Here is a 26,803-nt window from a genome sequence, read left to right as displayed (position 1 = left end):
TGAACTCATCTTTTTTACATAAAGCACACTTGTATTTTTTGTGCCAAGGTCACTAATAAAAGCAAAAACAAAACAAAACATGATCAATCCCAGGACTGATCCTTGAGAAATCCCAGTAGTAACTTCTGGGTATGCTGATACTTTTTATTTCACCATATACCACTGTAGCCTCCCCTTTAGCCAGTTCTTTCCCCACTTTACAATTCTTGTACTAAACACCATCTTCTCAAGTTAAACTAAAAGTTGCTCATGTGGCATTGTACCAAATACCTTAATGAAGTCTAGAGAGAGACTATATTTCCTTTGTTTGGGAAATAAGTTATACAGTCAGTACAGCATGATCTACCTTGGACAAACTCATGTTGCACTGTATATTATTTTCCATTTATGTCAATTTTTTAAAAGTGTCCTTCAAAATTTGTTCAAATGTCCCGCAATACTACTGAGTTCAGACTAACAGGGTAGTTGACTCAACACTTCTCCCAGCCCTTTTTTGATAGGCATGCTGTATTTGCTATGCACCTACCATACAGTATCATCCATGACTAGATACCATACATCTATTACAAGTTCTTGCTACTGACTTGCAATTTCATATGCCATCTCTTTCATAATTTCAGGATGGAGATTATCTGGCCTTTCTGACTCAGATGCATTAAATTCTTAAGCCTTGCTTCTACCTCAGATGTGGCAACACTTATTTTCATACTCTCATTCCTGTTACTCATCCTGTCCTTACACCCATGTTCAAGCATCTTCCATACTGAGAACTGAAAAATCCCCCCTCCTTTAGTATATGGACCCCAATTTTAATGTCTTTTTCATCCTGCTATACAGCAGCTCCAATTCCTTTCTTGTTCTTGTAATGTATTTATTTCTTATTTATCTAGCTGAAACATCTTTTGCTATTCATTCTAATTTCTTTTGCAATGTGGAACTCAGCCTAACTTGTGGTTCATTTAAACCAGCATAAATCTGTATGTAGATAAGGCCATAAACTCCCAACTAGGCTCTGGCTTCCCCTACGTGTTTTAGGTGAAGACACAGCAATCCTCTACCCTATTCCAGTGTATCTGGGAACAGAGGTAGCTCTACTCTTCATTCTCTGGACAATATTTTCTTCCTTTCGTTTAATTTAATTTTGCCCTTCTGGAATTTCTAATGCTTTCCCTGCCTCCTGTCATTCACCATCCTTCTGCTTTTTCTGCTCATGGTTCCCACATCTTAACTTTTCACTTCCTTCTCTGCTATCTTGCCTGACTTCCTCTCATCACTGCTGCAGTGAGAGGAAGTGAAAGAGCCAGCTGGGTCCATGAGAATTTGGCTGAGATGTAATATCTGTGGCAGATGCAGATAGCAGATGCAAAGCACTGAGAGTCCAGGTCAGAGATGTAGCTAAGAAAGATGTGAGGCTGATCAGAAAGTCACAGGCCTGGCCAAACTGAGACTATTGGTTTCTCCTGGGGAAGAAAGCTCAGGGGACAGGAACAGATGCCACCTTTTTTGGGGTAGGATGGCATACAGGCTTCAATGCTCATTTCTTCTCATTGGTCGCTTATAGATAGGAATGAAGAAGTGTACGAGGGAGACAAAGCAGGGTACTGCAAGTCTCTTTGCTCCTGGCAAGAGGAGGTGTTCCTTGTATTTGCTACTGCTTCCAATTACAGTATATAAACACATTGTGAATTGTCAGTCACCAGCTCTGCAAAAATAACCAGGGCACAGTGGCATTTACATCATCAAGCTTCAGAATTAAAATATTACATCATGATTAGGACATATGATTCCTCTAACAAGAAGAGATTTTGTGCTACACCTCCAAGGGCTTCTATACCATGGAGTTACTAAGAAACATGTGTATGGAAGGATGATTATCCTTGGTCCTCAATGATTCCCTCTGCAGACAAATCCTAAGAGGCCCAGTAGAGAATTTGATATTTAAGGGAGCTGTTAGTGACCCTGTACATTACTCCAACCCTTTCTGCAGTATGCAAGGATCAGTATTGGGGTGCATCTGACCCAGTATTTATTTGCAGATTATGCCTGCACAGGCAGATTAACGCATGGGCCAGCATCAGCCAGGCCCAGGGGCCCCCAGCTGCATGGGTTCCCTTGGAAAATGATAGTTTCTCTTTGCAGGCAGGTAGTATTCCAGCCTACAAGGGGTCCTGCTTGGGGCTGCCGGGAAATGCAGGGAGAGTACCAGACTCTTCCTGGTAGGGGGCTGGGCCAGGCCAGGAGCGCTGCCACGCCTCTGCAAGCTGTGGGCATGAGTGGGGTGGGCAGGTGGCAGTGACAGTGCTGGGAGGGGTCACTATGTGGGTGCTAAGGTGAATTTTGGGATGGCTATAGCCACCCTGAGCCTCCCCTAGTACCATCCCTGTGCATGTGTGTGGCTGCATGTGGCCAGGAACACAGCCAGGCAGCCAGCTCCCTGCAGGTAAGTCTAATGGGGGACAGGGGCGTAGGGGAGGGAAGGGGTAGGGGGGCAGATTGAGGCCCCCATAGTGAGGGAGGGAGGTAGGGGCCAGAACAGTGCATGGGACCCAGGGCAGGGAGCGGGATGGAGCTACAGATGGCTCATCCAGAGGGACCAGGGGGGGAGGAGGGAGGAGAGCCTCGAGCCCACAGTGGCCAGCCTACACCTGCCCTTGCCCTGCTGGGCTCCACTCTTGCTGTGGTGGGGGGCTGGGAGAGCAGGGAGGAGGCAGGCATGCGCCACTCCGCCCCCAGTCCACCCAGCCTCCCCTGCGGGGCACAGAGGCCCCCCACCCTTGGCAGTGGCAGCAAAAGTGGGGAGAGGGGCCCCATGCCTCACTGGAGTCCAGCTCCCATGGCGGGGAGGGGGCCTCTAATTTTGTGTCTGCCCAGGGCCCCAGTAAATCCTAATTCGCCTCGGTGTGGCAGTGATAACTGTGTCAAGGCACAATCTGAAAGCATTCCTCAAACCAGGACGGCTAGATTTAAATTATGCAGAAACAGGATGGGAAGAGGCAGTTACCTCACCCTGAATGTGGGTCATGGTAGCATGATGCAACACAGCTATCATTTTGAGGCTATTATTTTGCTCCAGTTGATTGAAGCAACCGTAGTCAGTCCCAGTGCTGTCTGACTTTATTACAGTGACTTTTGGAGCACCTACACAATCAGAAGAATTGAAAACAATATACTGAAACTATATTTTAGAGAACTAGAACATGTCTCAGTACACACTGGGAGGATGCTGGGAGCAAGAGAGAAATAACAATGATACTGAGATACTGCACATATCATGTTACAGTTGTTCACATGTGCTGCAGGGCCACAAAAGATACAGTGTGATCATACTGTTGAAAACTCTTAGGCTGAAGAGTTTCCCACCTTTATCAATATGCAACATTTATCAGAAATCTACCCAATAAAGAATTCAATTCTATGCAACAATTTGACATTTTTCTCCCCAAAAACATTTACCATAAAGCTGTAAAACTGCAAGGATAGTAGAATCATAGGGCATTAAATTCATAAAGGAAAGATCAGACATCTTTTCTCTGTCATTTACTAGCACAAAGTAATCCTGGGCTAGACTTCTGTGTTATCGACACTGCCATTAATCTGACTGACTTTTTCCTTCATGTGGTTTTGATTGTGAACTGTAATATATGGTGCTTTATTAACAAGTGAATGCTGTAAATAAGTGCACTTTCTGTTCTTATTTCCATAGTAGTGTATAATAGAACCCAAAGTTAAAATGTAATTGTTAATTATATGATAAATTAATCACAGGCTTCTGCATAATGACTTTGATCAGTATAAGCTTAAGCTAGCAAACAACAATTTTCCATGATGGCTGGTTCTGCAGAAACAGTGCAAACCTCCTGGGCTTCAAGAAATGTCAGAGGCAGCTTCCTATCCCAAGGAGGAAGTATGCATCCTCTGATAGCTATTCTACAGCCAGCCTCTCTCAGGAGAAAAGGCTGTGATTTCACTGGCTCAATTACCAGATAAAAATAGATTCACAGCAGAAATGGTGGGGGGAATTATTGAGCATGCTTCTGTAAGCATCCCCTGCCAATACAATGGGAAGATCACCAGAGAGCAAAAAAATATTTTTTTACACTTTTCTGGAAATGTAATTTTTTTTAAAGTGCTAGATGGCTGGAATAGTATCAGTGGCCCTTTGCAGAGCTGGAAGGAAGGTGAGGTCTTTTCTTCTGAAGTGGCATGAAACTGGCACACGTGCCTATTTACAGCTAGATCATCTAACTTCTTCAGAGCCCAGTCAGCTGGGCATTTGTCTGCTTTCTTCCTGCTAGAATTTTGTGAGGCCTTCAGAAACAGAAAGCTACCCAAGAGCTGGTGCTGAGGGAGAAGATGGTTTTGATAATATCAGAGGGAAACATTGCTTCCCTTTCTCTCACTCCCACATACCTGTGGGCAAATGAAATAGCTTCTTACTAGGGATGTACTGATAAAGATTTTCTTGGCCGATACCAATGACCGATTATTAACCAGCTATACTGGCTGATCCCAATCTGATAGCTGATTTACAGGAATGGAGCCTGGCAACATGGAGAACAGTGTCTGGCCAGTAGGTCTCCAGGGGTGGGGGAAGGGGTGGGCATGGGGAGTGCAGATTGAGGCGCCCATGGGAGGGAGAGAGTGGGGCAGGAGCAGGGGCAGGCACTGCCCAGCCAGGATGGTGAATGTGACCTCAGGAGTGGGACAGAGTCATGGTAGCTCATCCAGGGGGTGCCGGGGGTAGAGAGAAGGGGCGGCTCCCTGCGTGTGCCCCATGCCTGCCCTGGAGTGCATGTGGCCCCCTGGATTTGTGTGTAGGGCGAGGGTGGGCTGCCCACTGTGGGCTCAGAGCTAGGGGCTGTGCTGGCCTCTTCCTGGTGGGGGCGCTGAGCTAGGGCTGGGCTTAGGGTGGGGGCAGAGCAGGCGTTGGTGGCACTGGGAGGGGTGGTTACGGGGAATTTTGGGGTGGCTATAGCCCACCCCGTAGCCACCCCTCCCGGCACTGCTGCTTGCCTCACCCCTGCTTGCTTGGAGCCCAGGCCTGACACACGCCCCACTCCCCCCCGCTTGGGAAGAGGCTAGCACAGCCCCTGGCCCCAAGCTCACAGTAGGCAGCCCGCCTCTGCCCTGTGCACAAATCCAGGGGGCCACATGCGCCCCATGCCTCCCCTGAGGGTGTGCACAGTGGTGGGGAGCAGCTCCCCCTCCCCACCCCAACTGCGCCCCTTGGATGAGACACCCACAGCTCCATCCCACTCCTGGGATCACATTCACTGCCCTGGCTGGGCAGGACCTGCCCCTGTCCTTGCCCCACTCCTCCCCCCCCCCAAACTTACCAGCAGGAAGCTCCTCTCCAAGCTGCCAGGCTGCATTCTGGTTGTGTTCATGCTGCGGCTGCACGCATGCATGCTGCATTTATCAATGATAGTATTGGCTACATCGCCCCCAAAAAGCTGATTGCTGATAATGTTAATTTTCCTGTTATCAGTGCCAATCCAAAATGTAACCGATATATCAATGCACCTCTACTTCTTACATATTAATAACACATCAATGTGGATGATGGACATGACTGTTTTGCCTTAGCTTTCTAGAAAATATTTTATGCTGCGTCATGCCATTTATTTTGCATATAACATGCCTAACATTGTGATAAATCAAGTTAGACAGCTACCAAGCTCTCTGACTAATCTGTTCTGAAGTTCAGAATACACTTCATGGGCTTCATCCTATAAAATATCATTAGTCAAAAAACAGACCACATTTTGCAGTACATATGTATACATTTAATAATTCTAGAAATAACTTGTTACTACAAAAGTCCTTTAAAATATTCTATCATGGTTAATGAAATCCAACATTCCTTCTTGGTGCCAGCAGCTACCTAACCTTATAGAAAAGTGTGGACCTGAGGTTTCTACCAAACTGCAAATGAGTTCTTCAGTTGGGCTAAATAAGGATGCCTTAATGGATTCTTTTCACTGCATAGTAATGGGACACTGAAAACTTGTTGCAGTACAGTACTCCTAAAATGATGAGTTTCTGAAAGATTTGAGCCAAAAATGTTAGCTTTTGAATGAAAACTCTTCATTTGTGACCTAGAGATTTTTATTTCACATGAAGTTTTCAATGAAATTTGGAAAATATTATCACAGTAGTAACTGACATTCCTCTCAAGCTAGGTTTATCAATATGTAGGGTATCTGACACACAACTTTGCTTGGGCTAAATTATTTGGAGAATTATAAAACTTCTGTATGCCTAACAAGGGAGCTACCACTGCTCGGAGCTATTCAAACACACTATTAACTAATCTCTCTTCTTATTCCTGTTTGACACTTCTACCTCCTCTTCTGTTCTTCTGAAACCTCTCAATAGAGAGGTTTTGTGAATAGCAGGAAATGCAGAGAATTTTAGAACAGAAGCATTCCCATCACAATATAAACCACTTAACATAATTAACCGCCTGAATATTACTAAAACAATGTTGCTTTGTTAGGTCTTACCAGAGGAGACACAGATTAAAAAGGTATATGCTGACAGTCCTGAATATGAAAACACTGTTTACTATGTCTTGATAGGTTTAATTTAATACCCATTGGTAAAAGCTCCTCTGCATTTTTCCCCTTGAATTTTCCTGTATTTTTTCCAAAGATAAGTTACTCTTTGATCTATTTCACCATTTTTTGTTGCTGTAATAGTCTTCTGTGTATATAAGGAATTATTTTTCAACTGTCTATGGGCATTTTCTGTTATTTTGATGCCCGCAGGATTTGTAGTCAGCAATATCTGAATACAGTAGGCCTTATTAAAATTCTGTCCTGACTCAAAAAAAAATTAACATAAGCCTGGCAAAAAAATATATGGCTTTTAGCTGCTCAAAAAACATAATTATATCAGTTAATGTGGATTATTTTTAATACTCTCTTTTTATGTTGCATTATTATCTTTTCTGAATTGAACCTTGACATTTAGATAATAAACTAAGGCCTTCAATGAGCTCTAAAAGAATAGGACCCCAAACCCATGTAGATCTGTAATGAAGGCAGTGGAATGCCACTTGTATATAGCGTTTTATCTTCAAGGGGCTCACTGCAGGATTGGGGCCTTAATGCAGTCTATCATATATTCATTGTTATCCATTCCTAAGAAAGCACAATCAGTAAAATTGTACTCTGGTGAACCATGAAAGCAACTGGGTCCTTGCTGATGAAATCCCTGACTTGGGCACCTGGCCTCCCGAGTAGAATCCAGAACCCTGTGTCAGATGCCTATGTTCCCTATTCACTGCTTGGGGAGAATCGGGCACTCCATCAATGGCTCTAAACTAGCCAGCACCACGAGTGCACTGCCAGTAAGGGCCAGATTAGGAAGCACCATGGACAGCACCTCCACAGAGTATAGTAGGGGTGGGCAATTATTTTGGCTGGAGGTCTGCTTAATGAGCTTTGCTGAGCTGTCAAGGGCCACATGGTTAGCCCCTAACCCCTGACCTTTGCCACCACCAGTCCCTACCCTTGACCCGGACCCCCCCCCCCCCGGCACGGAGGGCCGCGGGGGGGGGGGGGGGGGGGGGGGAGCTTGCCATCTTGAAACTGGGAAAAAAGCCAAAAAGCCATATACTACAAAAATCAGACATTATAACTTTTTTTTAATGTCCTGATTTATGTGTGTTTGCATTGTGTATCTAGAGGCAACTGCATAATAACTCAAAATACACTCTTACTTTTGCATATTGTATATGGGGCAGTTAAGGGGGTGTATGTGGGGGTTGTGTGGGGAGGAATAGGTGTGAAGGTGTGGGGTGTGTGTATGTGGGTATGGAGACTGGGGTGTGTGGGGGAGAGTTGGGGAGAGGTATGGAGGGGTATGGGTGTAGAGTGTGTGGGAAGATGTGGGTATGGGTGTGGTAGGGGTGGGAGTGTGTGGGGGCTCTGGAAGGATGTGGGTGTGTTTGGGGGTCTGGTGGTGGGGGTATGGTGGTTACTGTTGTTCAAGTAACCCCCTATGCTACTTTGTTCTGGAGCTAGTACAAGTATCTCAGCAACATGTCTAGTAAACAGATTATGAAGAAAGTAGACTGAGGAGCCATGTGTGAGGTTGAAGGGAGATGGGCTGTGCATGAGAGAGAGAGAAGTGGGCAGTGGAGCTGCACACAAAGGATAAAAGAGCATTGTGGGATTGTGTTTGGGGTTGGAGGGGAGCTGGCCAGTTGGACTATGCAGGGCACTGTGGGGTAACTGGGCTTTGGGACTGTAGCAAGAAACAAGAAACCTTTTTTTTTGCCTGCCCCCCCCACCCTCCTATGTGAAATCCCTCCATATGGCAAAAAGCCCCTTTTGCAGCATTTGCCCCCTTTTGGGGATGCTTTCCCTTTTCTACCCTTTCTTCCTTCCTCCCTCTTCTTTTATTATATTATTATTATTTTTATAGCATATAAGGTGTACTTGTAATAAAGATATAGTTTGTAAATGCTTTTTTGGGTATAAAATAGTATTCTGCACCAGTATGTCCCGTCCCCACCATTGTATTTGGTCTGTTTGTTGTATGTGCTATGGCATTTCACCCTTTTATGTTTTATAGTCTATGCTTTTTAACTTTGTAACAAATGTACTTTAAGTTTAACAGTAAGTTGTACCATGTAACAATGTTAGCAAGGGTGGGAATCGAACCGCAGTTTCTCTGTATGGAACCGGTCCCTGAATGATTGTGTCACACAGTAGCTAGACAGGATAAGATGTTAATGAGCAGCAATTAACACCTACCAAACCACAGACTAAGGAGAGGATCAATACAGAGCCAGGAACTCCCTGAAACTTCACTGTTAAAGGTAAAGAAGCCCCCATTTGAACTAATCACAGCAGTGAATTAATCAAACTTCATCAACGGACTCCCGAGACTGCACATACCTGCGGACATGACCCCTGGGGCTGACAGCTGCCATCTAGCAACCACCAAGGGGGACGTCCCACAAGGTCAACGACCCCTGGATTGGGTAAGCCTGAAAATTGGGGAGTCAGCAAAGTCTGCCAGAGAGGGATAAAAGGCAGTGAAGAATGACCCCCTATGGCACCCTCTTCGACCTGACCAGCACCTTGCCTGCCCAGCCAGAAGGACCAGCCAGCGACCTCCTTCTGAAACAACACTGCACTGAAAGAAGCCTCGACTGGCCATCGCCGGCAGACTCTAGCACTTGGGGATAGGTATATCTTGACACCAGTGCTTAGTGTTCATACCTAGCTACTGAGAGTGTGTGTGTGTGCATGAATGTGTGTGTGTTTGAGGGGATCAGCCCCAAGTTTTATGATCTGACTTTTGCATCCTTCTAATAAACTAGAATTTTATGATGATTCTGTGAGTTGGTCCTTTGTAGCCAACAGGATCACATGGGGTTGGGACAGGCGGAGGGTGGGACTATACAGGAGGCAGCAAAGGAGGCTCGGGGTGTTCTGGAGAAAGTACGCTTAGAGTAAGGTGCTGGATGTGGATGCCAAGCACTAAACAATGGGTGTTGGGGTTCTGGGATAGTTGGGCTATAGGTGGCAGGGTGAAAATAGGGCTAAGAGGCAACTGGACTGAAAGGTGATGGGTAAGGCACCTGAAAATAATGCACATTAACTAGTTTAACACAAAACTCTTTGATATAAAATTTTCACTGAATAATTACAGAAACACCTCCGGAAGTAGGAACTGGAACCCAGCTGATTGCCTACCCAGTAAGCTCCTGAATCATGCTTTGCCTTATGATTAGCCAGTGAATATTGCAATAAATATATTTCCCTCTGCACAGCTTCAACAGGAGAAGTGGAGTGCTCCCCCAAACTCAAGTCTGTGGAGTACTTCTTTAGGAGTGGGAAGCGTGAGCTTGAGCCCCTTCATGCCAAGGAGGCAACTGAACCTGGATCTTATGGTTTCTGAGCAAGTGGCTATAATTATGCAGGAAGGGGGCCCCTGTGGTTTTCAGAAGCAGTAGCTGCCACTGCATGTTGCAGGGAGTGCAATTCTGTCTGTGGGTGCTGAGTGGGCTCTGAGAATGCCTTTTTGATCTAGTCTTTAGAGAAGGGGTGGGGAATTATTTGGGCCAGGGGCCACTTATGGAGCTTTGGTGAGCTGTTGTGGGCTGGGTCACCACCCCTCCTCCCCCTGCCCCAGCAACAGCTCACCAAAACTCCCTAAGGGGTAGATTACTAGACCAGTCTGGGGGCACTGGACTGAGCAGACAGGTGGGAGGGCTTTCCATGGAGACCCACCCTGGACTTCCGCAGGCCAGGTACACTCAACGAGGCAGGTAGAATGGTACAGCAGGCAGGTGGGAAGTAGCATCCAGGAGTAGGATTGGCAGGCAGGGCCAGGGCCTCAGGGCAGTGACAGCATGGAGCCAGGGTCCGCTCCCAGCATGGGCCTGTGTTGTCACTACCCTGCAATCCCAGCCTTGGCCCTGGCCCTGCTCACAGATGCCACTCCTTGCCTGACCACAACTCCATCCCATCCACTCGGCCAAGCACATCTTGCTCACAGGGGTCCCGGGCTGGTTTCCCTGGAGGCCCCACCCACCCACTTGCTCCATCTGACACCTGTGGCAGTGAGTGTAGGGCAGATGGGCCAGGGTACCTGGCAGTGGGCCTGGGGCTAGCAGTGGCAGTATTGACACTGGTACTAGCAGCTAGAAGGAGCCACCACTGCTGGGAAGCTGAGTCTGGCTGCCATGCTGCCCTAGCTGTTGTGCACCTGGGGCAGCAAGACCAGCCACATGTATCACAGCCCAGGCTGACCTCCTACACGTGGGCTGGGTGGGGCCAAGGGACCCACCACAGGATGTATTAAATCCCTTGGTGGGCTGGATCCGGTCCACAGGCTGTATTTTGCCCACCCCTGCTTTAGAGGCTTGAATAGAGTTGCACCTACTTTCTGAATCCCATTTGGGCTTACATACAGAGATGTTCAGCTGTCAGGACTGCAGCAGTTCTGGGCACATGCAGAACCACGGTTCTAAGAATGCCTTTTAGATCTAGTCAACTCTGCTTAGGCAGAGTTGCATCTACTTTCTGAATCCCATTTGGGCTTATGTAGAGATGTTCAGCTGTCAGGAACCACAGCTCCAAGCACCTCTGGAGTTTAGATACCACCTAGATTAGACAGTAGCTGAGCCAGGATTCTGAAGATCACAATTTGGATTTAGGCAGAATTTAGACACCTAAGCCCCCTGTTTTGGTGTCTCGCAGGTTCTGTTTGCCTCATATGAGACCCTTTCGATCTGGTTCTCAGACTAGCTATGCAGTGGGAGCTCCTCTTGAGTCAGTTTGAAAATGAGAACCCAAGTGTTTCACACTGTGAATCCAAAAAAATGGAAGTAATCAAAATCAATATCCAATTTTGAAAACGCTGATCTTTGTTTTTTGTCCTAAGAAAGGACAGTAAAACCACTTCAACTGATTTAAGAATGAGCATGTATCCAAAAGTTGCACAGCTGAAGCTGCCTAGAAAAATCTCTAGTTTTTTTTCTTAAGGTAGACAATAGAAGACAGGACAACTTCAGTACATCTGGTTAAGTATCTCAAACCCAATCCTGATCTCACGCAGCAAACATACTTATGATATGCTAGACTCCAAAAATGAGAGAGAGGCTACTCCCAAAACATTTGTCGGATGAGACTTTTACATTTTTTCCTTCAGAAAGCAAAAAGGGGGAACCTGTCAACGTATCAGGCAAATGGCTAACAGATCCCAACCCTGTGCTGATCCACCTGTCCCAAACCCAGTCTAAGAGGGAAAGGAGCTGTGAAGGAATATAAATGTGAACACTAGCTATAAACTCAGTCTAAAAGGGGGAGGGCATTTATGCTACACCATAAGTGCTCCTCTATTCAGCAAATGCCAGATACAATCTGGCTATGCACTATTACATTGGATGCGGAAGCCTGATGCTGATTTCACAGTGCTTCTGAACATGAAAAAATCATTTTAGTGGAGTTGTCCTTGTTTTTCAGAACAGAATTATTTGAAATGTAATGTAAAGATAATTTTAGTGATAATATAGTCTAAGTTTGTATGGTATAAGATACGCTGTAGCCGAGTTCATTTAAACACTGAGCATTACACACTACATATGCACATTTGATGCTTTATTTCAGAAAAATATATATATTTAAAAATAGGGCATTTCAAACATATTTTAACAAACATATAACAGGGCCAATTCCAATTGTATATCAATGCTGTAAAGGTATGTCAGTTTAATGGGAAAGAAAAGAATAACACATTGGCAACCACAGTAATTGAAATGAAAATAAATCTATCAATAAAGTTTACCAGCACAAATCAGTGACAATTTGAAGTTCACTAATGTAAAAAGCATTAAAAAAATATTAGCCCAGACACAAATCCAGTTGCCCCAGTCAGTCACAACTGACTACATATTCCTCAACAAAAGAAAATGTGTCAGTAACAGTTGGTCTGCTACTTATAAAACCAAAGCATTCCCCCGAGAATGCTGGTTCAATTCTGTTCCAGGGAGGCAGTGATTGAAAGTGCCAACATCTGAAAGCTGTTTTAGGGGTGTGTCTATGTGAAATGAGTTTGGTAATTATGACCCAGACAAAAACCTCTATCATACCAGACGGAGAATGAGCAAATGGTTGACACTTCCTTACAGTGCTGCCAGAAATAAAAAGCCCAGTATAGGATGGTTCACTTGGGTATTTAAGTTTGTGTGTGAATGTATATAAGATCACATTATTGAAACACATTGCATTACGGTTCTTGAAGTTGCAGCTTATAAATTAATTATTAATTTAGCCAGTCATCTATACTAACTGGAGCAGTTTTGAGGCCATATTGCACATATTTATTGCAGTTTTGAGGCTGTACTACACATATTTAATGATTCACTTCTACAATAAAGCAGCATAGGCCTGAATCATGCTCATAAACAGAAAATTCTGGGACTTAATTAAGTAACGTAGAAACCCCCAAGTTTCCAACTTGTCACTCTATCAAGCAATTATGGTGATAATTTGGAACATCACCCTCCAAATCCATGGATGCCCTGAATATCCAGATCATTGTGCAGATTTCAAAATATCTCGAGGGCTGGAGCAGTGAGCTATGGCCTCTACAGCTATTTTCAAAGAGTCTGAAAAGCACAATGAATGTAGCTGTCAGAGGGTCTGAATGAATACTGGGAAAGGATGCTTTACAGAGACATTGCCCTTTCTTTCTACAGATCTAAACCTGCTGAATTCAAAGAGCAACCAGACAAGAAGGCACTGTAGCTGGGTCACTGGCCTTTAGGGAACTGTGAGCAGGTGGTGCCTAAGGAGAGCAATTTAGGAGAGGTAGGGAGCTTTAAATGCACACTTTTGTTCAAGTACACAGACAAATTCAGCAAAATCAACTTCTCAGGCATCATAGCAAGGATCCATCTGTTCAGCTGGATAAGTGGACAGGGCACACATTCACTGCAATATCATCTCTTTCAAACCATGTATGAATGGTACAATTACAATGTAGAGAGAGAGAGTGTGTGTGAGTGTGTGCGCGCACGTGCGTGCATGCGTGCAGGATCAAAACTCCCTCTCAAGCTAAAAAGGACTTCTGTGCATCCAAGGAAGCTGCTGAGAACATCAAACTTGTACTATGTAGTTAACAGATATGGCTGTTACTAGTTACTAACACTGTTTACCTCACTTACAGCCAGGCATTCCCTCATGGCTGGTAAATGAGTTCTGACAACAGGGACAAATTGCTTACTTGATGCATTTTACTCTGTTAAAGACAAAAATGAGATTTAGAAGACTATTGTTTTGGTCATTTATGGGAGTATTAAATCAAGGCTTACTTAAAAAGAAGAAAAGCAGTATTTCGATCATTCTAAGATGGGCTGATTCAATGTATAATCACAAATTGCACTGATCTCTTCATTCAAACATACCTCTACATTAACTAGTATGAGAAAATAGTTAACCAAGTGCATCTAAAATGCACTGGTAAGTAGCCAATATAGTTATTTGTTGGCCAGATTTGGGGATATGAAATGGGAATATACATGTGAACAATAGCTATAAATTCAAGAGCAAGAATAATTCTCATTTATGTGGCCTAATATTTAAGATAAACATAAATCTTGGTAATGACTGTATTAGCAGTTTAGATTTTGAATGTTGACAGCAGACAGCATGTGGACAGGCTTCACTATATTGTTGTATTTTCCATAGGGTGGTGAGCTTTAATTTCCATTGTTTGTCTCTTTCCATACAAGCCTCCTCAAAGCTCTTTCAAGTGCCACTTGTCCCATGAGGAACGTGATAGTAAAATTACGTTTATACCAATCTCTGCATTCCAACATGAAAAAAGCCATCAGCCCCAAAATGAAAACAGAAGAGACAGATACACAATTACAATTAAGGATCTTTAAACACTGATACATGACAATTCACTAATGACGTACCTTTCTCTTTTCTGGCAGCCTTGTTTCTCCTGCCTAATTAGAACTTGCCTCTGAAAATTTGTATTTCCTGCTATTAAGTACTAAGTCACACATTGTGTAATCAGCCTGTGGAATGCATGGCTGCAAGCAACCAGAGGTTAATGATGTAATGGAGTTAAAAGGGGGTTGAATAATCTAATGAACAATTATATTTAATATTATGCAATCTAAGATAAGGGTAATAAACCTCACATTTCAGAAGGAAGCTGATCATTAAGCAGTTGGGGGAAACTTCCTTCATGAACAGCACTGTGCTACTGGTTGTCTGTGTGTCTGCTTGCCTATACATTTGTTGACGTGGGTGAATTTGACCACCCTTCAAGGCAGAAAGGAGGCTTTGCTTTGGCCAGTGTCATAGCTGAGCCACTGGCACTGCTGTTTGAACACTCATGGTGCTCCAGCCAGGTCCCTGAGGACTGGAGAAGGGCCAATGTGGTGTCCATTTTCAAGAGAGGGAGAAGGGATGAGCCAGGTAACTTCAGGCCAGTCAGTCTTACCTCTATCCCTGGGAAAATGCTAGAGAAAATAATCAAAGAACACATTTGTGAAGGCCCAGCAGGTGAAACAATGCTGAGGAGAAACCAGCACAGGTTTGTCACAGGTAGATCCTGCCTGACAAACCTTGTAGCCTTCTATGACCAGGTCACACGCTGCCTGGACGCAGAAGCTGAGGCTGATGTATCTTCCTGGACTTTAGGAAGGCCTTCGACACAGTCTCGCACCCTATCCTCATTGGGAAGCTAGCAGACTGTGGAGTGGACACCTACACGGTCAGGTGGGTGGCCAACTGGCTTAGGGACCGCACCCAGAGAGTGGTGGTGGATGGTTCCTTCTCGGCCTGGAGGGAGGTGGGCAGTGGGGTCCTGCAGGGTCCGGTCCTTGGACCGGCATTACTTAATACCTTCATCAGTGATTTGGATGAGGACGTGGAGAGCACCCTCTCCAAGTTCGCTGATGATACCAAGTTATGGGGCAAAGTTAGTACACCGGAGGGCAGGGAGCAGATTCAGGACGACCTGGAAAGGTTGGATCAATGGGCAGAGAGAAATAGGATGTCATTTAATAAAGATAAATGTAAGGTACTCCAACTGGGAAGAAGGAACCCTCAGCACACCTATAGGTTGGGGAGTGTTCTTCTCAGCAGCTCCGAGGCAGAGAGGGATCTTGGAGTCATAATTGACTCCAAGATGAACACAAGCCGGCAGTGTAACGAGGCCATCAACAAGGCCAATCGCACCTTGTTGTACATTAGCAGGTGCATGACTAATAGACCAAAGGAGGTGATGCTCCCCCTCTACGTGGCACTGGTCAGGCCACAGTTGGACTACTGTGTCCAGTTTTGGGCGCCACACTTCAAGAGGGACGCGAGGAATCTCGAGAGGGTCCAGAGGGCCACTCACACGATTAGTGGCCTTCGGGAAAGACCCTTTGTGGGGAGGTTGAGAGAGCTGAATCTCTTCAGCCTTCACAGGAGACAGCTGAGGGGAGATCTTGTGGCCACCGATAAATTTATTAGGGGAGGTCAACAAGGAATAGGTGATGCGTTGTTTACTAGGGCGCCCCAGGGAGTGACTAGGAATAACGGGTGTAAACTAGTTGAGAATGGATTTAGGTTAGATATTAGGAAGACATTTTTCACAGCAAGGGTGGCCAGGATCTGGAATGGGCTTCCAAGAGAGGTGGTGCTTTCACCTAGCTTGGAGGTCTTCAAGAGGCTAGACAGTCACCTGGCTGGAGTCATCTGACCTCGGTCCTCTTTCCTGCCAGGGGCAGGGGGTCAGACACGATGATCCATTGTGGTCCCTTCCGACTCTACAATCTATGAATCTATGATTCATGTAGTAAATGCGCAGTTCCCAAATCAGTATATATATTTGGTTAGGACTATAGCTACCATATTTTCAAAGTTTGTGTTACATACTAACTTTTTGTTTAGATGGGCTTTTGAAGCATGGCTTTTAGAACTGAGTCAAGGTCTATGTACAATGACCCATCCCAGTCTTTCATTTCTAGAGAGCTTGTCTCAAATCCTTGCCCTTGTTACAAATTAAAAATAAATTGTGTCATTTCCTTCTTATTCCCAATGGCTCTTTGTCCATGTCACAAAATGTTGCACAATTAACAGGATATGTTAAAAAAAAGACTTAGAACTGGAATGCCAGGGGGTGTTAAAGATCAGGATTGTGGTCTTTTGGCAGAACTCTGTGGGAAAGCTTATACGCACATGCCTGGCACAAGCCAGTGCTATTAGCTCTACAATAAGGGCCCAATCTAAGAGAAGGCTCTTAATTAGCCTTACATTACACACAAAAACATAATATGAAATCAACTTAATTAATAAAGGAATTACTTCCTTCTCCTCTTGTTTCCAGAATTATGCATATAAAACTTTGCCTTTTTTCCTGTTTATTGAAAGCTAACAATCCTACTCCAGTTTTCAGAATTAGACAGTTTCCAGTATAAATATTCCCAAATACATATTCATGAACCAGTGCGCAGTCATACTACACTAAATAGCACTGTAGAGTTCAAATTTCAATACTATGACAGTCACAACTTTGAATCCAGCTGGCAAGGCTGTGAGAGAACACTGAGTTGAACGCATAAATACCAGATTCTACAAGCGAGGCTCCTGGAAGCCACAATACCTACAATGCATGCCATTGTTTCCAAGACTGTATAATTACACTTGTTAATTAAAATGATGTAACTTCAGCAGATGAACTGATGGCAGGGTAATAACAAGCAGGGCCCCATCCGGGAACAGATTCTGAATGCTCTTTACCAGGTGGATGGATACCAGCCACAGTTCACCCCACTAAACCTTCCCATGGGCAGTTAGTGTGTAGCAGTCTGCCTTCTCAACCATCAGTTAATATAATGTTTGCTATGTTTGTTACCATCTTATTAAAAATTAATAACATTTTTTTTTAATGCCTGTGTTTTGATGATGTTTCTGTGGTGTTTTCTGTGACTGACTAACTGCTAAGTTTAATGCAATTGTTACTGTAAATACAGGGAAAAGTTTCTCTACAAACTTCAATTTACTGTAAATGTGTAATATGAAAAATTAGTTTCATGGTTGGAAGGGTCATGACCAGATCATCAAGTCCAACCCCCGAAAAAATGCTAGGTCAAATGACCCTAGCTAGGTGATTATCTAGCCTCCTTTTGAAGACCCCCAGGGTAGAAGTGAGCACCACTTCCCTTGAAAATTGGTTCCAGATCCTAGCTGCCCTGACTGTGAAGTAATGCTTCCTGATGTCTGGCCTGATCTCTCAATCAATTTGTGGCTGTTATTCCTAGTTACTCCTGGTAGTGCTCATGGGAACAGGGACTCCCTCGTTCCCCGCAGGTCCCCTCTAGTAAGTTTACAGACGGCCACCATGTCTCCTCTCAGCCTTCTCTTGCGGAGGCTGAACAGGTTCAGGTCCCATAGCCTCTCTTCTGCCTGCTGTCCCCTGATCATGCGAGTGGCCCAACTCTGGACCCTCTCAATGCTGTTCACATCCCTCTGAAGTGCAGTGCCCAGAACTGGGCGCAGTACTCCAACTACAGCCTGACCAATGTTGCATAGAGGGGGAGGATCACCTCCTTGGACCTGTTCGTGCTGCATCTGTGGATGCATGACAAGGTGCGATTAGCCTTCCTGACCGCATCCTCACATTGGCAGCCCATGTTCATCTTGGAATCAATAATGACTCCAAGATCCCTTTCTGCCTCTGTGCTGATGAGAAGGGAGTTCCCCAGCCTATAAATATACTGCTAGTTCTTTCTCCCTAGGTGCAGTACCCTGCACTTGTCACTATTGAACCCCATCCTATTCTCATCCACCTACCCTTGTAACCTGTCCAGATCTAGCTGTAGCCTGTCCCTCCCTTCTATTGTGCCCACCTCTCCCCATATCTTAGTGTCATCTATGAATCTGAACAAGGTGCTTTTTACCCTCATCCAAATTGCTGATAAAGCAAGGCATTTCCCCTAGTGGGACTGTGCACTTCCTGGGTTAGGTGGAAGTCGTGTATCTCGGCTAGGAACCTACATGAGCGGTCAGACCTGACTGACTGCTCCTCTCAGCAGATGTCTGGGTAGTTTAGGTCACCCATGATGACCACATCCCTTGACTTAACTGCCTCCACGAGCTGACCTGAGAATTCCTGGTTCAGCTCCTCCCACTGGTTGGGTAGTCTGTAGTAGACACCCACCGTTAAGTCCCTTTCCCCACAACCCCCATGTATTCTTACCCATAGGTAAACATGAAATTAAACCCATTTAAATTATATTTCAGTAATGAAATTTTATTTAGCCACGTACCTTTTCAATAAATTGAATAAGGCAGTAATTTAAAAAGTCATGTCAGTTGCATTATTTTAGGTATTGCAATGTTGCCCATAACCTTGAGGAGGTGAAACTGATTGGTACTGTTTTGTTGGGGGTATGAGAAGTTGTGTGAGTTTTCCTTTTGCTGGCTGTAAACTAGCTTTCCTTTTGCTGGCTGTGACTGTGCGAAGCTTCAGGTGCTGAATCGATTCAGAGGAGATTCGGCCCGATTTGCTGGCCGAATCTCCAAATCCGAATCAAATCAGCAGACCAATAAAAAGGTCTGAATCAATCTGAAGCTCTCCGAATCCGTTCGGAAAAGATTTGGAGAGCTTCAATGATTTGTGCAGTCCCCACCTGCTGCAGCAGGGTGCTGGAGCTGGACTTGGAGCTGGTAAGTAGGGAGCAGGAGGGGAGGGGACCATGGGGGGACCCCTGCCAGGCCCCATCCCCTACTTGCTCCCCCAGTCCCCACCCATGGCTGCCCCATCCCCCCCAGATCCCGGTGCTTTAAAAAAAAAAAAAAAAAAGCCCCCACTCACTGGGTGCTACCTGGCAGCGGGAGAATCCCCACTGCCCCACACTGCATGGGGGGTCCTGCTATGAGCCCCCTGACCCCCCTCCCGCCTTACTTCCCCCAGCCTCCTTATGGCTGCCCCATTCACCACAGCTCCAGCCCTTTAAGAAAAAAAACAAACCCCCAAAACCCCCTGGACTTGCCAATTCCTGCAGTGGCCTTGGGGCTTTGGGGGCCTTGTGCAGAGCTCCCCATGCAGCATGGGGCAATGCGGGGCAGCAGGGATCACCCCATGCTGGGCAAGAGCCAGCGAGTCTGGGGGGCTTTTTGTTTTTTTTTCTTATAGGGCCAGAGCTGGGGCAGGCGGGACAGCCATGGGAGGGCTTGGATGGGGGTTGGGCAGGGGGGCTTGTGCAGAGGCCCCCATGCAGTGTGGGACAGTTGGGATCGTCCATCAAATCACCGAATTGAATCACTGTCCCCTGAATCGGCTGAATTCAGATCCGAAGTGAATACTATCTGCTTTGCACAGGCCTACTGTGAACTTAATTCAATATTGCACCTGATGGAGCATCTCGGCACCTTTTCTCACCCATGTTGTGGAGTCTATTTCTTTGGGTTGTGTTGAAGAGTTATTGGAATCAAAGAGATTCATGTTACTATAACTATTACTTTACAAGCTTCTAATGAACAATTAGGCGGTAAACATTAGGGGCTACAGACTGTACAGGCAGATAGAACGGGGAGGAAAGGCAGGGGTGTGGCGCTCTGCGTCAAAGAGCAATACACGTCCTCAACAAATGGCACAGGGTCAGAGGAGGGGTAGACAGAATCAATTCAGCACCTCTGAATCAATTCAGCACCTGAAGCTTCGCAGTCACAGCCAGCAAAAGGAAAAAACTCACACAACTTCTCACACCCCCAACAAAACAGTACCAATCAGTTTCACCTCCTCAAGGTTACGGGCAACATTGCGATACCAAAAATAATGCAACTGACATGACTTTTTAAATTACTGCCTTATTCAATTTATTGAAAAGGTACGTGGCTAAATAAAATCTCATTACTGAAATATAATTTAAATGGATTTAATTTCATGTTTACCTATGTTGACTTTCCCCCTTCCATGTTACTGTATGAAATACCCACATAATAAAAGAGGAAACTAACTAGCTGAACACGTGTCCCAGCTCCTATTGAAGTCTGTAGCAAGACTAACAGTGATTCAGGGATGCTGCATTTAACCATAAAAGAAGTACTCAAAGGGATTATCCATAAACAGTTGTTAAATGCAAAGTAAATAACGGTGGAAAAAAAGAGAATGTATGCATCTTTTCTAGCCTTTATCAGTAATCTTCATCATAGTTGTTATTTGTAACAATAGCAGGAGAAACATTTCAGACCGAAGAATACTTTAGGTTGATAGTGTCCCTTCAAAGTAGCTGATAAGATGTAGCATTCAACATACCTGTTATAACACATATGCTTTTTAAAATTTTTACTTAAAAACTCCTTGTAAAAGTCAGCCATTTCTTCTGCATTCAGTGTTATTTTGCGACCTGAAAGTACATTTAAATATAAAATTGTTAACACACTGGATTGGACTTGAAGGGACCTATGTTCAGTTACTGTGCTGCCACTCAAATTCCTGTGTGACCTTGAGTCACTGAGTTTTTTGCAACTCACTTTTACATCTCTCACCCTTTGTCTCTGCACAGTGCCTAGCACAGTTGGCCCTGTGACCTGTAGGCACAACGATAATAACTCTGAAGCCAAAGGTTAAACTACAGTCTAACTATAGCAATTTCTGTTTTTGTATTTCCTACTCTATGAAAGACTTAATAGCTCATGCATTCTTCTAAGACACAGAGGAGTAATGAAGTCAGTCCCAACCTTTTACACAATAGAGCAATTCACCTGTTGTAAAGCACTCAAAAAGATCACAATAAGTCTGAATGTTCTGAACACTAAGAATTTCTATTTGAAATTTCTCTCTGAGTTTATCTTGTGAAACACGTTTGCACACCTAATAGTGCCAACATCATGCAGCACCCCAAAAGGACCTTAAGGCACCCCTTGAGAGTTTTTTAGTTAAAAGATAATTTCCACCTCAGGAGTTGATCTGTAATCTGAACTATCCTCAGCCAGAGACAATTCATTTCCATTCTTCCAACCTACCAGGACAGCACCCTAATCACACTGTAGGCTAGACTGGGGTGAAGACATTTTCAACCCTCTCAGTGCTGGCACCGCTACTTCCTCTTTTTGCTGTTATTTTTTAATGTAAATAGTCATAGCTGTATGCTTTGTTGCTCAAGTCATTGTCACTGGCATGTGTGAGGTATGCTCCGAGCATAATTACTGGACTGGTCCCCATGCCTAAGTGCATGAAAGGCACTGAGCAGCTGCAATCACATGAATGTGCTAACCATGGGCATGCACAGCAACAGCATTTTAGGCATCTAAGCAAGTGTTTTCAGGGAAAACTCATGTACTTACAGTGAGGCAGGATTCCTGTGTATCATTCACTCAAACTTGAGCACTTAAATAACACCTTTTTTTAAGCCACTTAAAAAACTTGGAACGTTAAGTATTATTCTTAGTCATTATTATGATAGCATTCACAGCTCTGAAATACTGCAGGGGATTAAGGTGTCATGAGAGTAATATAGAGCGAGACAATTTGAAGGTTACATCATTGTTTACAAGATTTCTTTTTGTTTTTTCTCGATTTACTTCTTGATTCCGATAGCAGTTGAGCAGACTCTCTTGCATTTGGGTGAAAAGAATGCCTGATGTATAAATGATTAATGTATTTAAGTAACCTGTTACATTAATAGAAACTCCCAAACAAGTAAATTGTGGACAGACAAGCATTCATTTAAGCTTCAGTTCTCTTCTTCATTGTTCTTAAATTACTGTATGGGAAAATGTTTGCTCCAGCACTTGTACAAAGTGCATCTCTACTAGTTGATGAGTTCCAGGAAATATACAAATTTATTATTTCTGTTATTTCTGTAATCTAAATAAAACAATAAAAAAAGTGAAAACTAACACTGTGATATAAGTTTAAATTCTGGTATTTTAAAAAACATGACAGAAATTCAATTTATCTAATTAGTCTAATTTATCTAATTAATCAAACAAACAAGATACTGAATTAAAAACAAGAATAAGTAGGAGAAATGTAATGATCTGTAAAACACAGGTCAGACTAGATGCTTTCATGGCCTCCTCTGACAATACAATCTATCAAATGATTCTTTTCAGGCATGCTCAGTACCATGCTCTACAGATCCCCTGTATTAGTATCTTATTTTTAGTTCCATCTCATTAAACAGACATGCAACCATTTTCCAGAAACTGGGTTCAGGCAAGTAAACTTGGGAAATAGCTGTTCCTTCCTCAGAAGTTGACTCCCTCTTCGTCAAGGAAGCATGTTGTATGTATAAGCCAGAGCTGTCCAATTTTTGGATAGTGCGGGGGGGGGGCACACGCTGCATGGGCTGTAGACCCCCAGGTCACATGCCTGGACAGCCTAGCTGCCTTCCCAGCCACATGGGCAGCACAGGTAAACCAGCCCCTCTCTTACCACAGACAGCCCAGATTTGTGAGGCTAGCAGCCCCAGCATAATGTGTGTTCAGGAGCAAACTCTCTCCAACACTCAGCTCCACTACTTCATTGGAGTGAGTATGTGTGAGGGGGAGAAGGGTTGCTTTAACTTGGACTACCAAGTAATTATGGATTCCCTTCCTGGGAACAGAGATCTCAGGCTGCCAGAGCTCCTAGATGCTCAGCATCCCCCTGCAGCCACAGAGGTGGCTGGATTTGCTTTTGAGCACTGGTCTCCAAACTTTTTATGTAGAAGATCACTTTTGGCATTTAAAAAAGAACCCAAGATCTACTGTGCACCGCCACTGCCCCCACCCCCAGAAGGTAAGTCCATGGGGAAGAAAGGAGGAGTGGGGCAAATCAAGGCAGAGGGAGAAAAAAAAATATTTGGGGATGTGCCTCCCCAGCAGGTAAGTCTCACCTGGCCAGGGCACCACTCAATTTACCCCTGCTCCTGCCTCCGTGGCACTGTCCCTCACCGCAGAGGCCTTGATCTAGCCCCCACCCCTTCCCTCCCCCACAGACCGACCCGCTGGGCTGGGGTGCACACATGCAGGCACTCACCCCTCCACCCCAGCCTCAGATTGACTCCAAGAGGCTCCGAGATCTACTGCAAGAGGTTCTGAGATCTACTGGTGGATTGAGATCCATTGGTTGGTGACCACTGCTCTTGAGCTTTCTGGGGAATTGAAATTAGCAAAACCCAAAGGTAAAACAGAAGACACACTAAACTGCATACAACAGCCTCACTGACCTGTTTCATCTCTTGTTTGCAGACCTTTAGCTTTCAGTCTTGAATAAATGAATTCTTCTTTTCCCTAAAACACATGTTTCCACACATTAACACACTTAGTCTTTGAAGTTAGCCAACCTATACCACCTACCAGCTTACTGAGCAAGTTTCAAGAACATGTAAAAGGACCATTTCTAGACCTTACTAAACCTGGTAATGACAACAGTGTTTGTTGCTTAATCCAATAATAAGTTAATTTGATCCTCTTAAGGAAACAGTCACTGAGCCCTGATCCTGCACACCGTTACATGTGTGTATGAGTTTATTTATATACAGAATCCCACAGAAATAAATGTGATTTGTTTGTGTGAGTTAAGTTATATACGTGCGCAAGTTCACAGGATCAGGACCTTACATTGTAAGTTTTAAATAAGGCAATTTATCAAATTAGGTCTTGTTGCTTTATACACAAAGTTGAGTCCAAATAATACACGTAGCTTCCCCTTTAAATTAATTCAAAGCTACTTAAACAGCCAAAAAAAAAGTTTTAAAACTAAAAAAAGAAAGGAACCCCCAAAATTTTCTTTTGACATTTAAAGGAAGCAAACTTTTCTCTTCTTTAGAGAACTTTATCACTTTCTGGAGAACCTTGGAAAAGGTCATCAAAGCTGGGGGTTAATAGTTAAGCTGCTGTTGCTCCCTCAACCTAAAATTCAGTATCTCCTCCCCAGTGTGCAACCATATAAAAAAAACCTGAGAGAGACTAGGAGTGAAAATGACCTGCCCAAAGTCATGGTCAGGAAGATATATCGGGACAGAAAAGCTCTTGCTTATTTTCCCTCTATAACTGCATCTATGCTCCCACTCATCGTGGAGTTATCAGGGTTGCAGCTCGGGTTTCAATAACCAGCTTGAATGCCAGGTGCTCCAGGATAAAAGAGGGCAATCATACCCTGATATCTGTTAAATAAAAAGCCAGAAAAAAGGGAGAATATTTTTATACTGCATTAAACAGCAGCTAGACATACACTGGTTAACTATGTAGTTGATCTTTAAATGTGCTCTTCAGTATTGAGAAGACAATATAATAGCAAAAACAGAAACTGACAAAAACAGACGCATTAGAAACTGGTTTTCTTTGACATTACTCAGGCTGAATCAGCTACAGAATCAAATTTAAAAGCACAGGATAAAGAACTGCAGAGACATAATAATATTTTTGAAGACAAATACTTTGCATTACCTCAACTATTTTGAGGAGTTATATAATAAAGAACAATCATGCTTCAAGGTCACTCTGCAGTGCAGCTGTGAAAATCTTCCACTTAAGAAACATAATTCCATTCATCTATCAGTTACTAACACCGCAAGCTCTTAAAGAAACTCAGCACCACCAAGTGGCTTAGTACCTCATCTACATGCTCACCTGCTGGAATGACACATTCTGGTTTGCCCAGAATTGTTGATTCCACATTTGAGTTTCTTGTCTAAATTCCCTAAGTCTTTGTTCCAGCGATGATTCGTTTTTAGGAACATAAAATATTATTGGCCGGAGGTTTGAATATCTGTCAGGAGGGCCGATCCAATCATTACAAGAATGTGCCGGAGGGCAGAAGCTTGAAACCTCAGGGAAAAAGAAAAAGGAATAACAAGCATTTTGAATTATTTAGGTTTTGTACATAAGTTCACAGAAAAATATCATAACACTTCACACAGCTGAGTATAACTTCAAAACATGTAACTGAATATTTGAAAAAAGAATGCGAGTTTGGTTTAATCCGATTTAAATTTTCTACAGTAATTCATGATTCACTTTTATGCTTGGCAACATGACAGATGCACAAGTGACCTCTGAGTCATACAACAAACATGGATCACATACACAACAAATGACTGTTTCACTTGACATTTTGTCCCGTTATCTGATAGCAATACGAGTGACTGCAGTGTCCCCTTCCATTGTATTTAAATTCCCTTCTACTAAATACCCTTTATTTCTGCGAGTCCATGTATCCAGCCTGATGAAGCAGGCTGTAGGTTATGAAAGCTCATGCTTCTCAGAACCAGTTAGTCTCTAGAGGGCCACCCGGCCCCGCCTTCCACCTTAAAAAACTTTTGTGGTATTATTTTCTATTTATTCTTTGCTTCTGCATGTCCAATAATAGCAAGCAAAGACTCCCCAGGGAGCTGTCAAAGCTGGAGCAGGGAAAACACCCGATTTCTAGCACACCTTGTTAATGACTCATTGCTTGGTTTGGGAAAATAATTACTTTTTTGAGGTTTAGTTTCCCAAACTGTGTGACAGGCAGGGATTTCTTAGCGTGATATCTTTTTTTGGAGCAACCACATAGCGGCGACAGAGTCAGACAAGCTTTTGAAAGCTCAGACCTGACGAGGGCGGCCTTGCGTTCAAATGCTTGTCTAATTCTATCCCAGCTCGGCGGCTGGTCCAGTAAGAGATACCACCCTAAGAAACCCTCGCCTCTTGCACGAGTCCTGGCCTGTCACAGCCTCAGCATCAATCCAACGTTGCCATTTTCCCCAAGTGCGAACAAGCGAGTTTGTCCCTGCCGGGGGCGTTCGCAGCTCCCTCAAGCACGCCGAGCTGCCCACGGGAAAGGCACAACAGAAACAAACTGGCCGCCAACTGATTGAGAGCAGGGTCAGGGTTGATATCAGGAGGCATCGCTTCCCGGTGAGGGCTGCCAGGCTCTGGAAGGGGCTCCCCAGGGAGGTGGCGGCGCTCTCCCCTACCCCACCGGTCTTCAAGAGCAAGCTGCACAGACAGATATCTGGCTGGGGTGTTACGATCCCAGCACTCATTGCTGCCCAGGGCAGGGGGCGGACTTGATGATCTGCTCGGGGCCCTCCGACCGGAGAACCTACGAGTGTGGCATGACAGCGTCCACCTCCAGAGCCAATCCCAGTTCGTTCAATCGGTAAGTTGTGGGGGAGCTCGTAGCCCGGGGTGCTTATGAAGCGCTCGGGCTGGACGGCCCGTCAGGAGGGCCAGCCCAAACCCGCTCCAGCACGGCCCAGCCAGGAGAGACCCGTGTCGCACAGGCCGTCAATTACGGTAGGGCGGGGCCTGCGACAGCGTTACCGCCCATTACGGTAGGGCGGGGCCAACGGCCA

The 26,803-nt window shown here is 44.6% G+C and overlaps 1 protein-coding gene across 3 annotated transcripts in view; it reads right to left on the bottom strand.

Annotated features, from left to right (window-relative positions):
- Positions 1 to 13,697: 13,697 nt before the first annotated feature.
- Positions 13,698 to 26,803, bottom strand: part of APOPT1 (apoptogenic 1, mitochondrial) — a 119,450-nt gene continuing 106,344 nt past the window's right edge. For 2 of the 3 annotated variants that reach the window (XM_025197195.1, XM_025197196.1), the window contains exons 2-5: positions 25,095 to 25,292; positions 23,690 to 23,753; positions 20,791 to 20,881; positions 13,704 to 14,330 (exon numbers count right to left, since the gene is read on the bottom strand). In XM_025197195.1, the coding sequence (XP_025052980.1) occupies positions 14,225 to 14,330; positions 20,791 to 20,881; positions 23,690 to 23,753; positions 25,095 to 25,292 (459 nt within the window). In that variant the 3' untranslated portion in view covers positions 13,704 to 14,224. Of the gene's footprint in view, positions 14,331 to 20,790; positions 20,882 to 23,689; positions 23,754 to 25,094; positions 25,293 to 26,803 lie in introns of all 3 variants that reach the window. The other variant, XM_025197197.1, reaches the window with a different exon arrangement.

Source organism: Alligator sinensis, unplaced genomic scaffold, assembly GCF_000455745.1.
Source record: "Alligator sinensis unplaced genomic scaffold, ASM45574v1 scaffold85_1, whole genome shotgun sequence".
Lineage (NCBI taxonomy): Eukaryota > Metazoa > Chordata > Crocodylia > Alligatoridae > Alligator > Alligator sinensis.
Note: the sequence above shows the minus strand (reverse complement) of the source record. Positions and strands in the feature narration are given on the sequence as shown.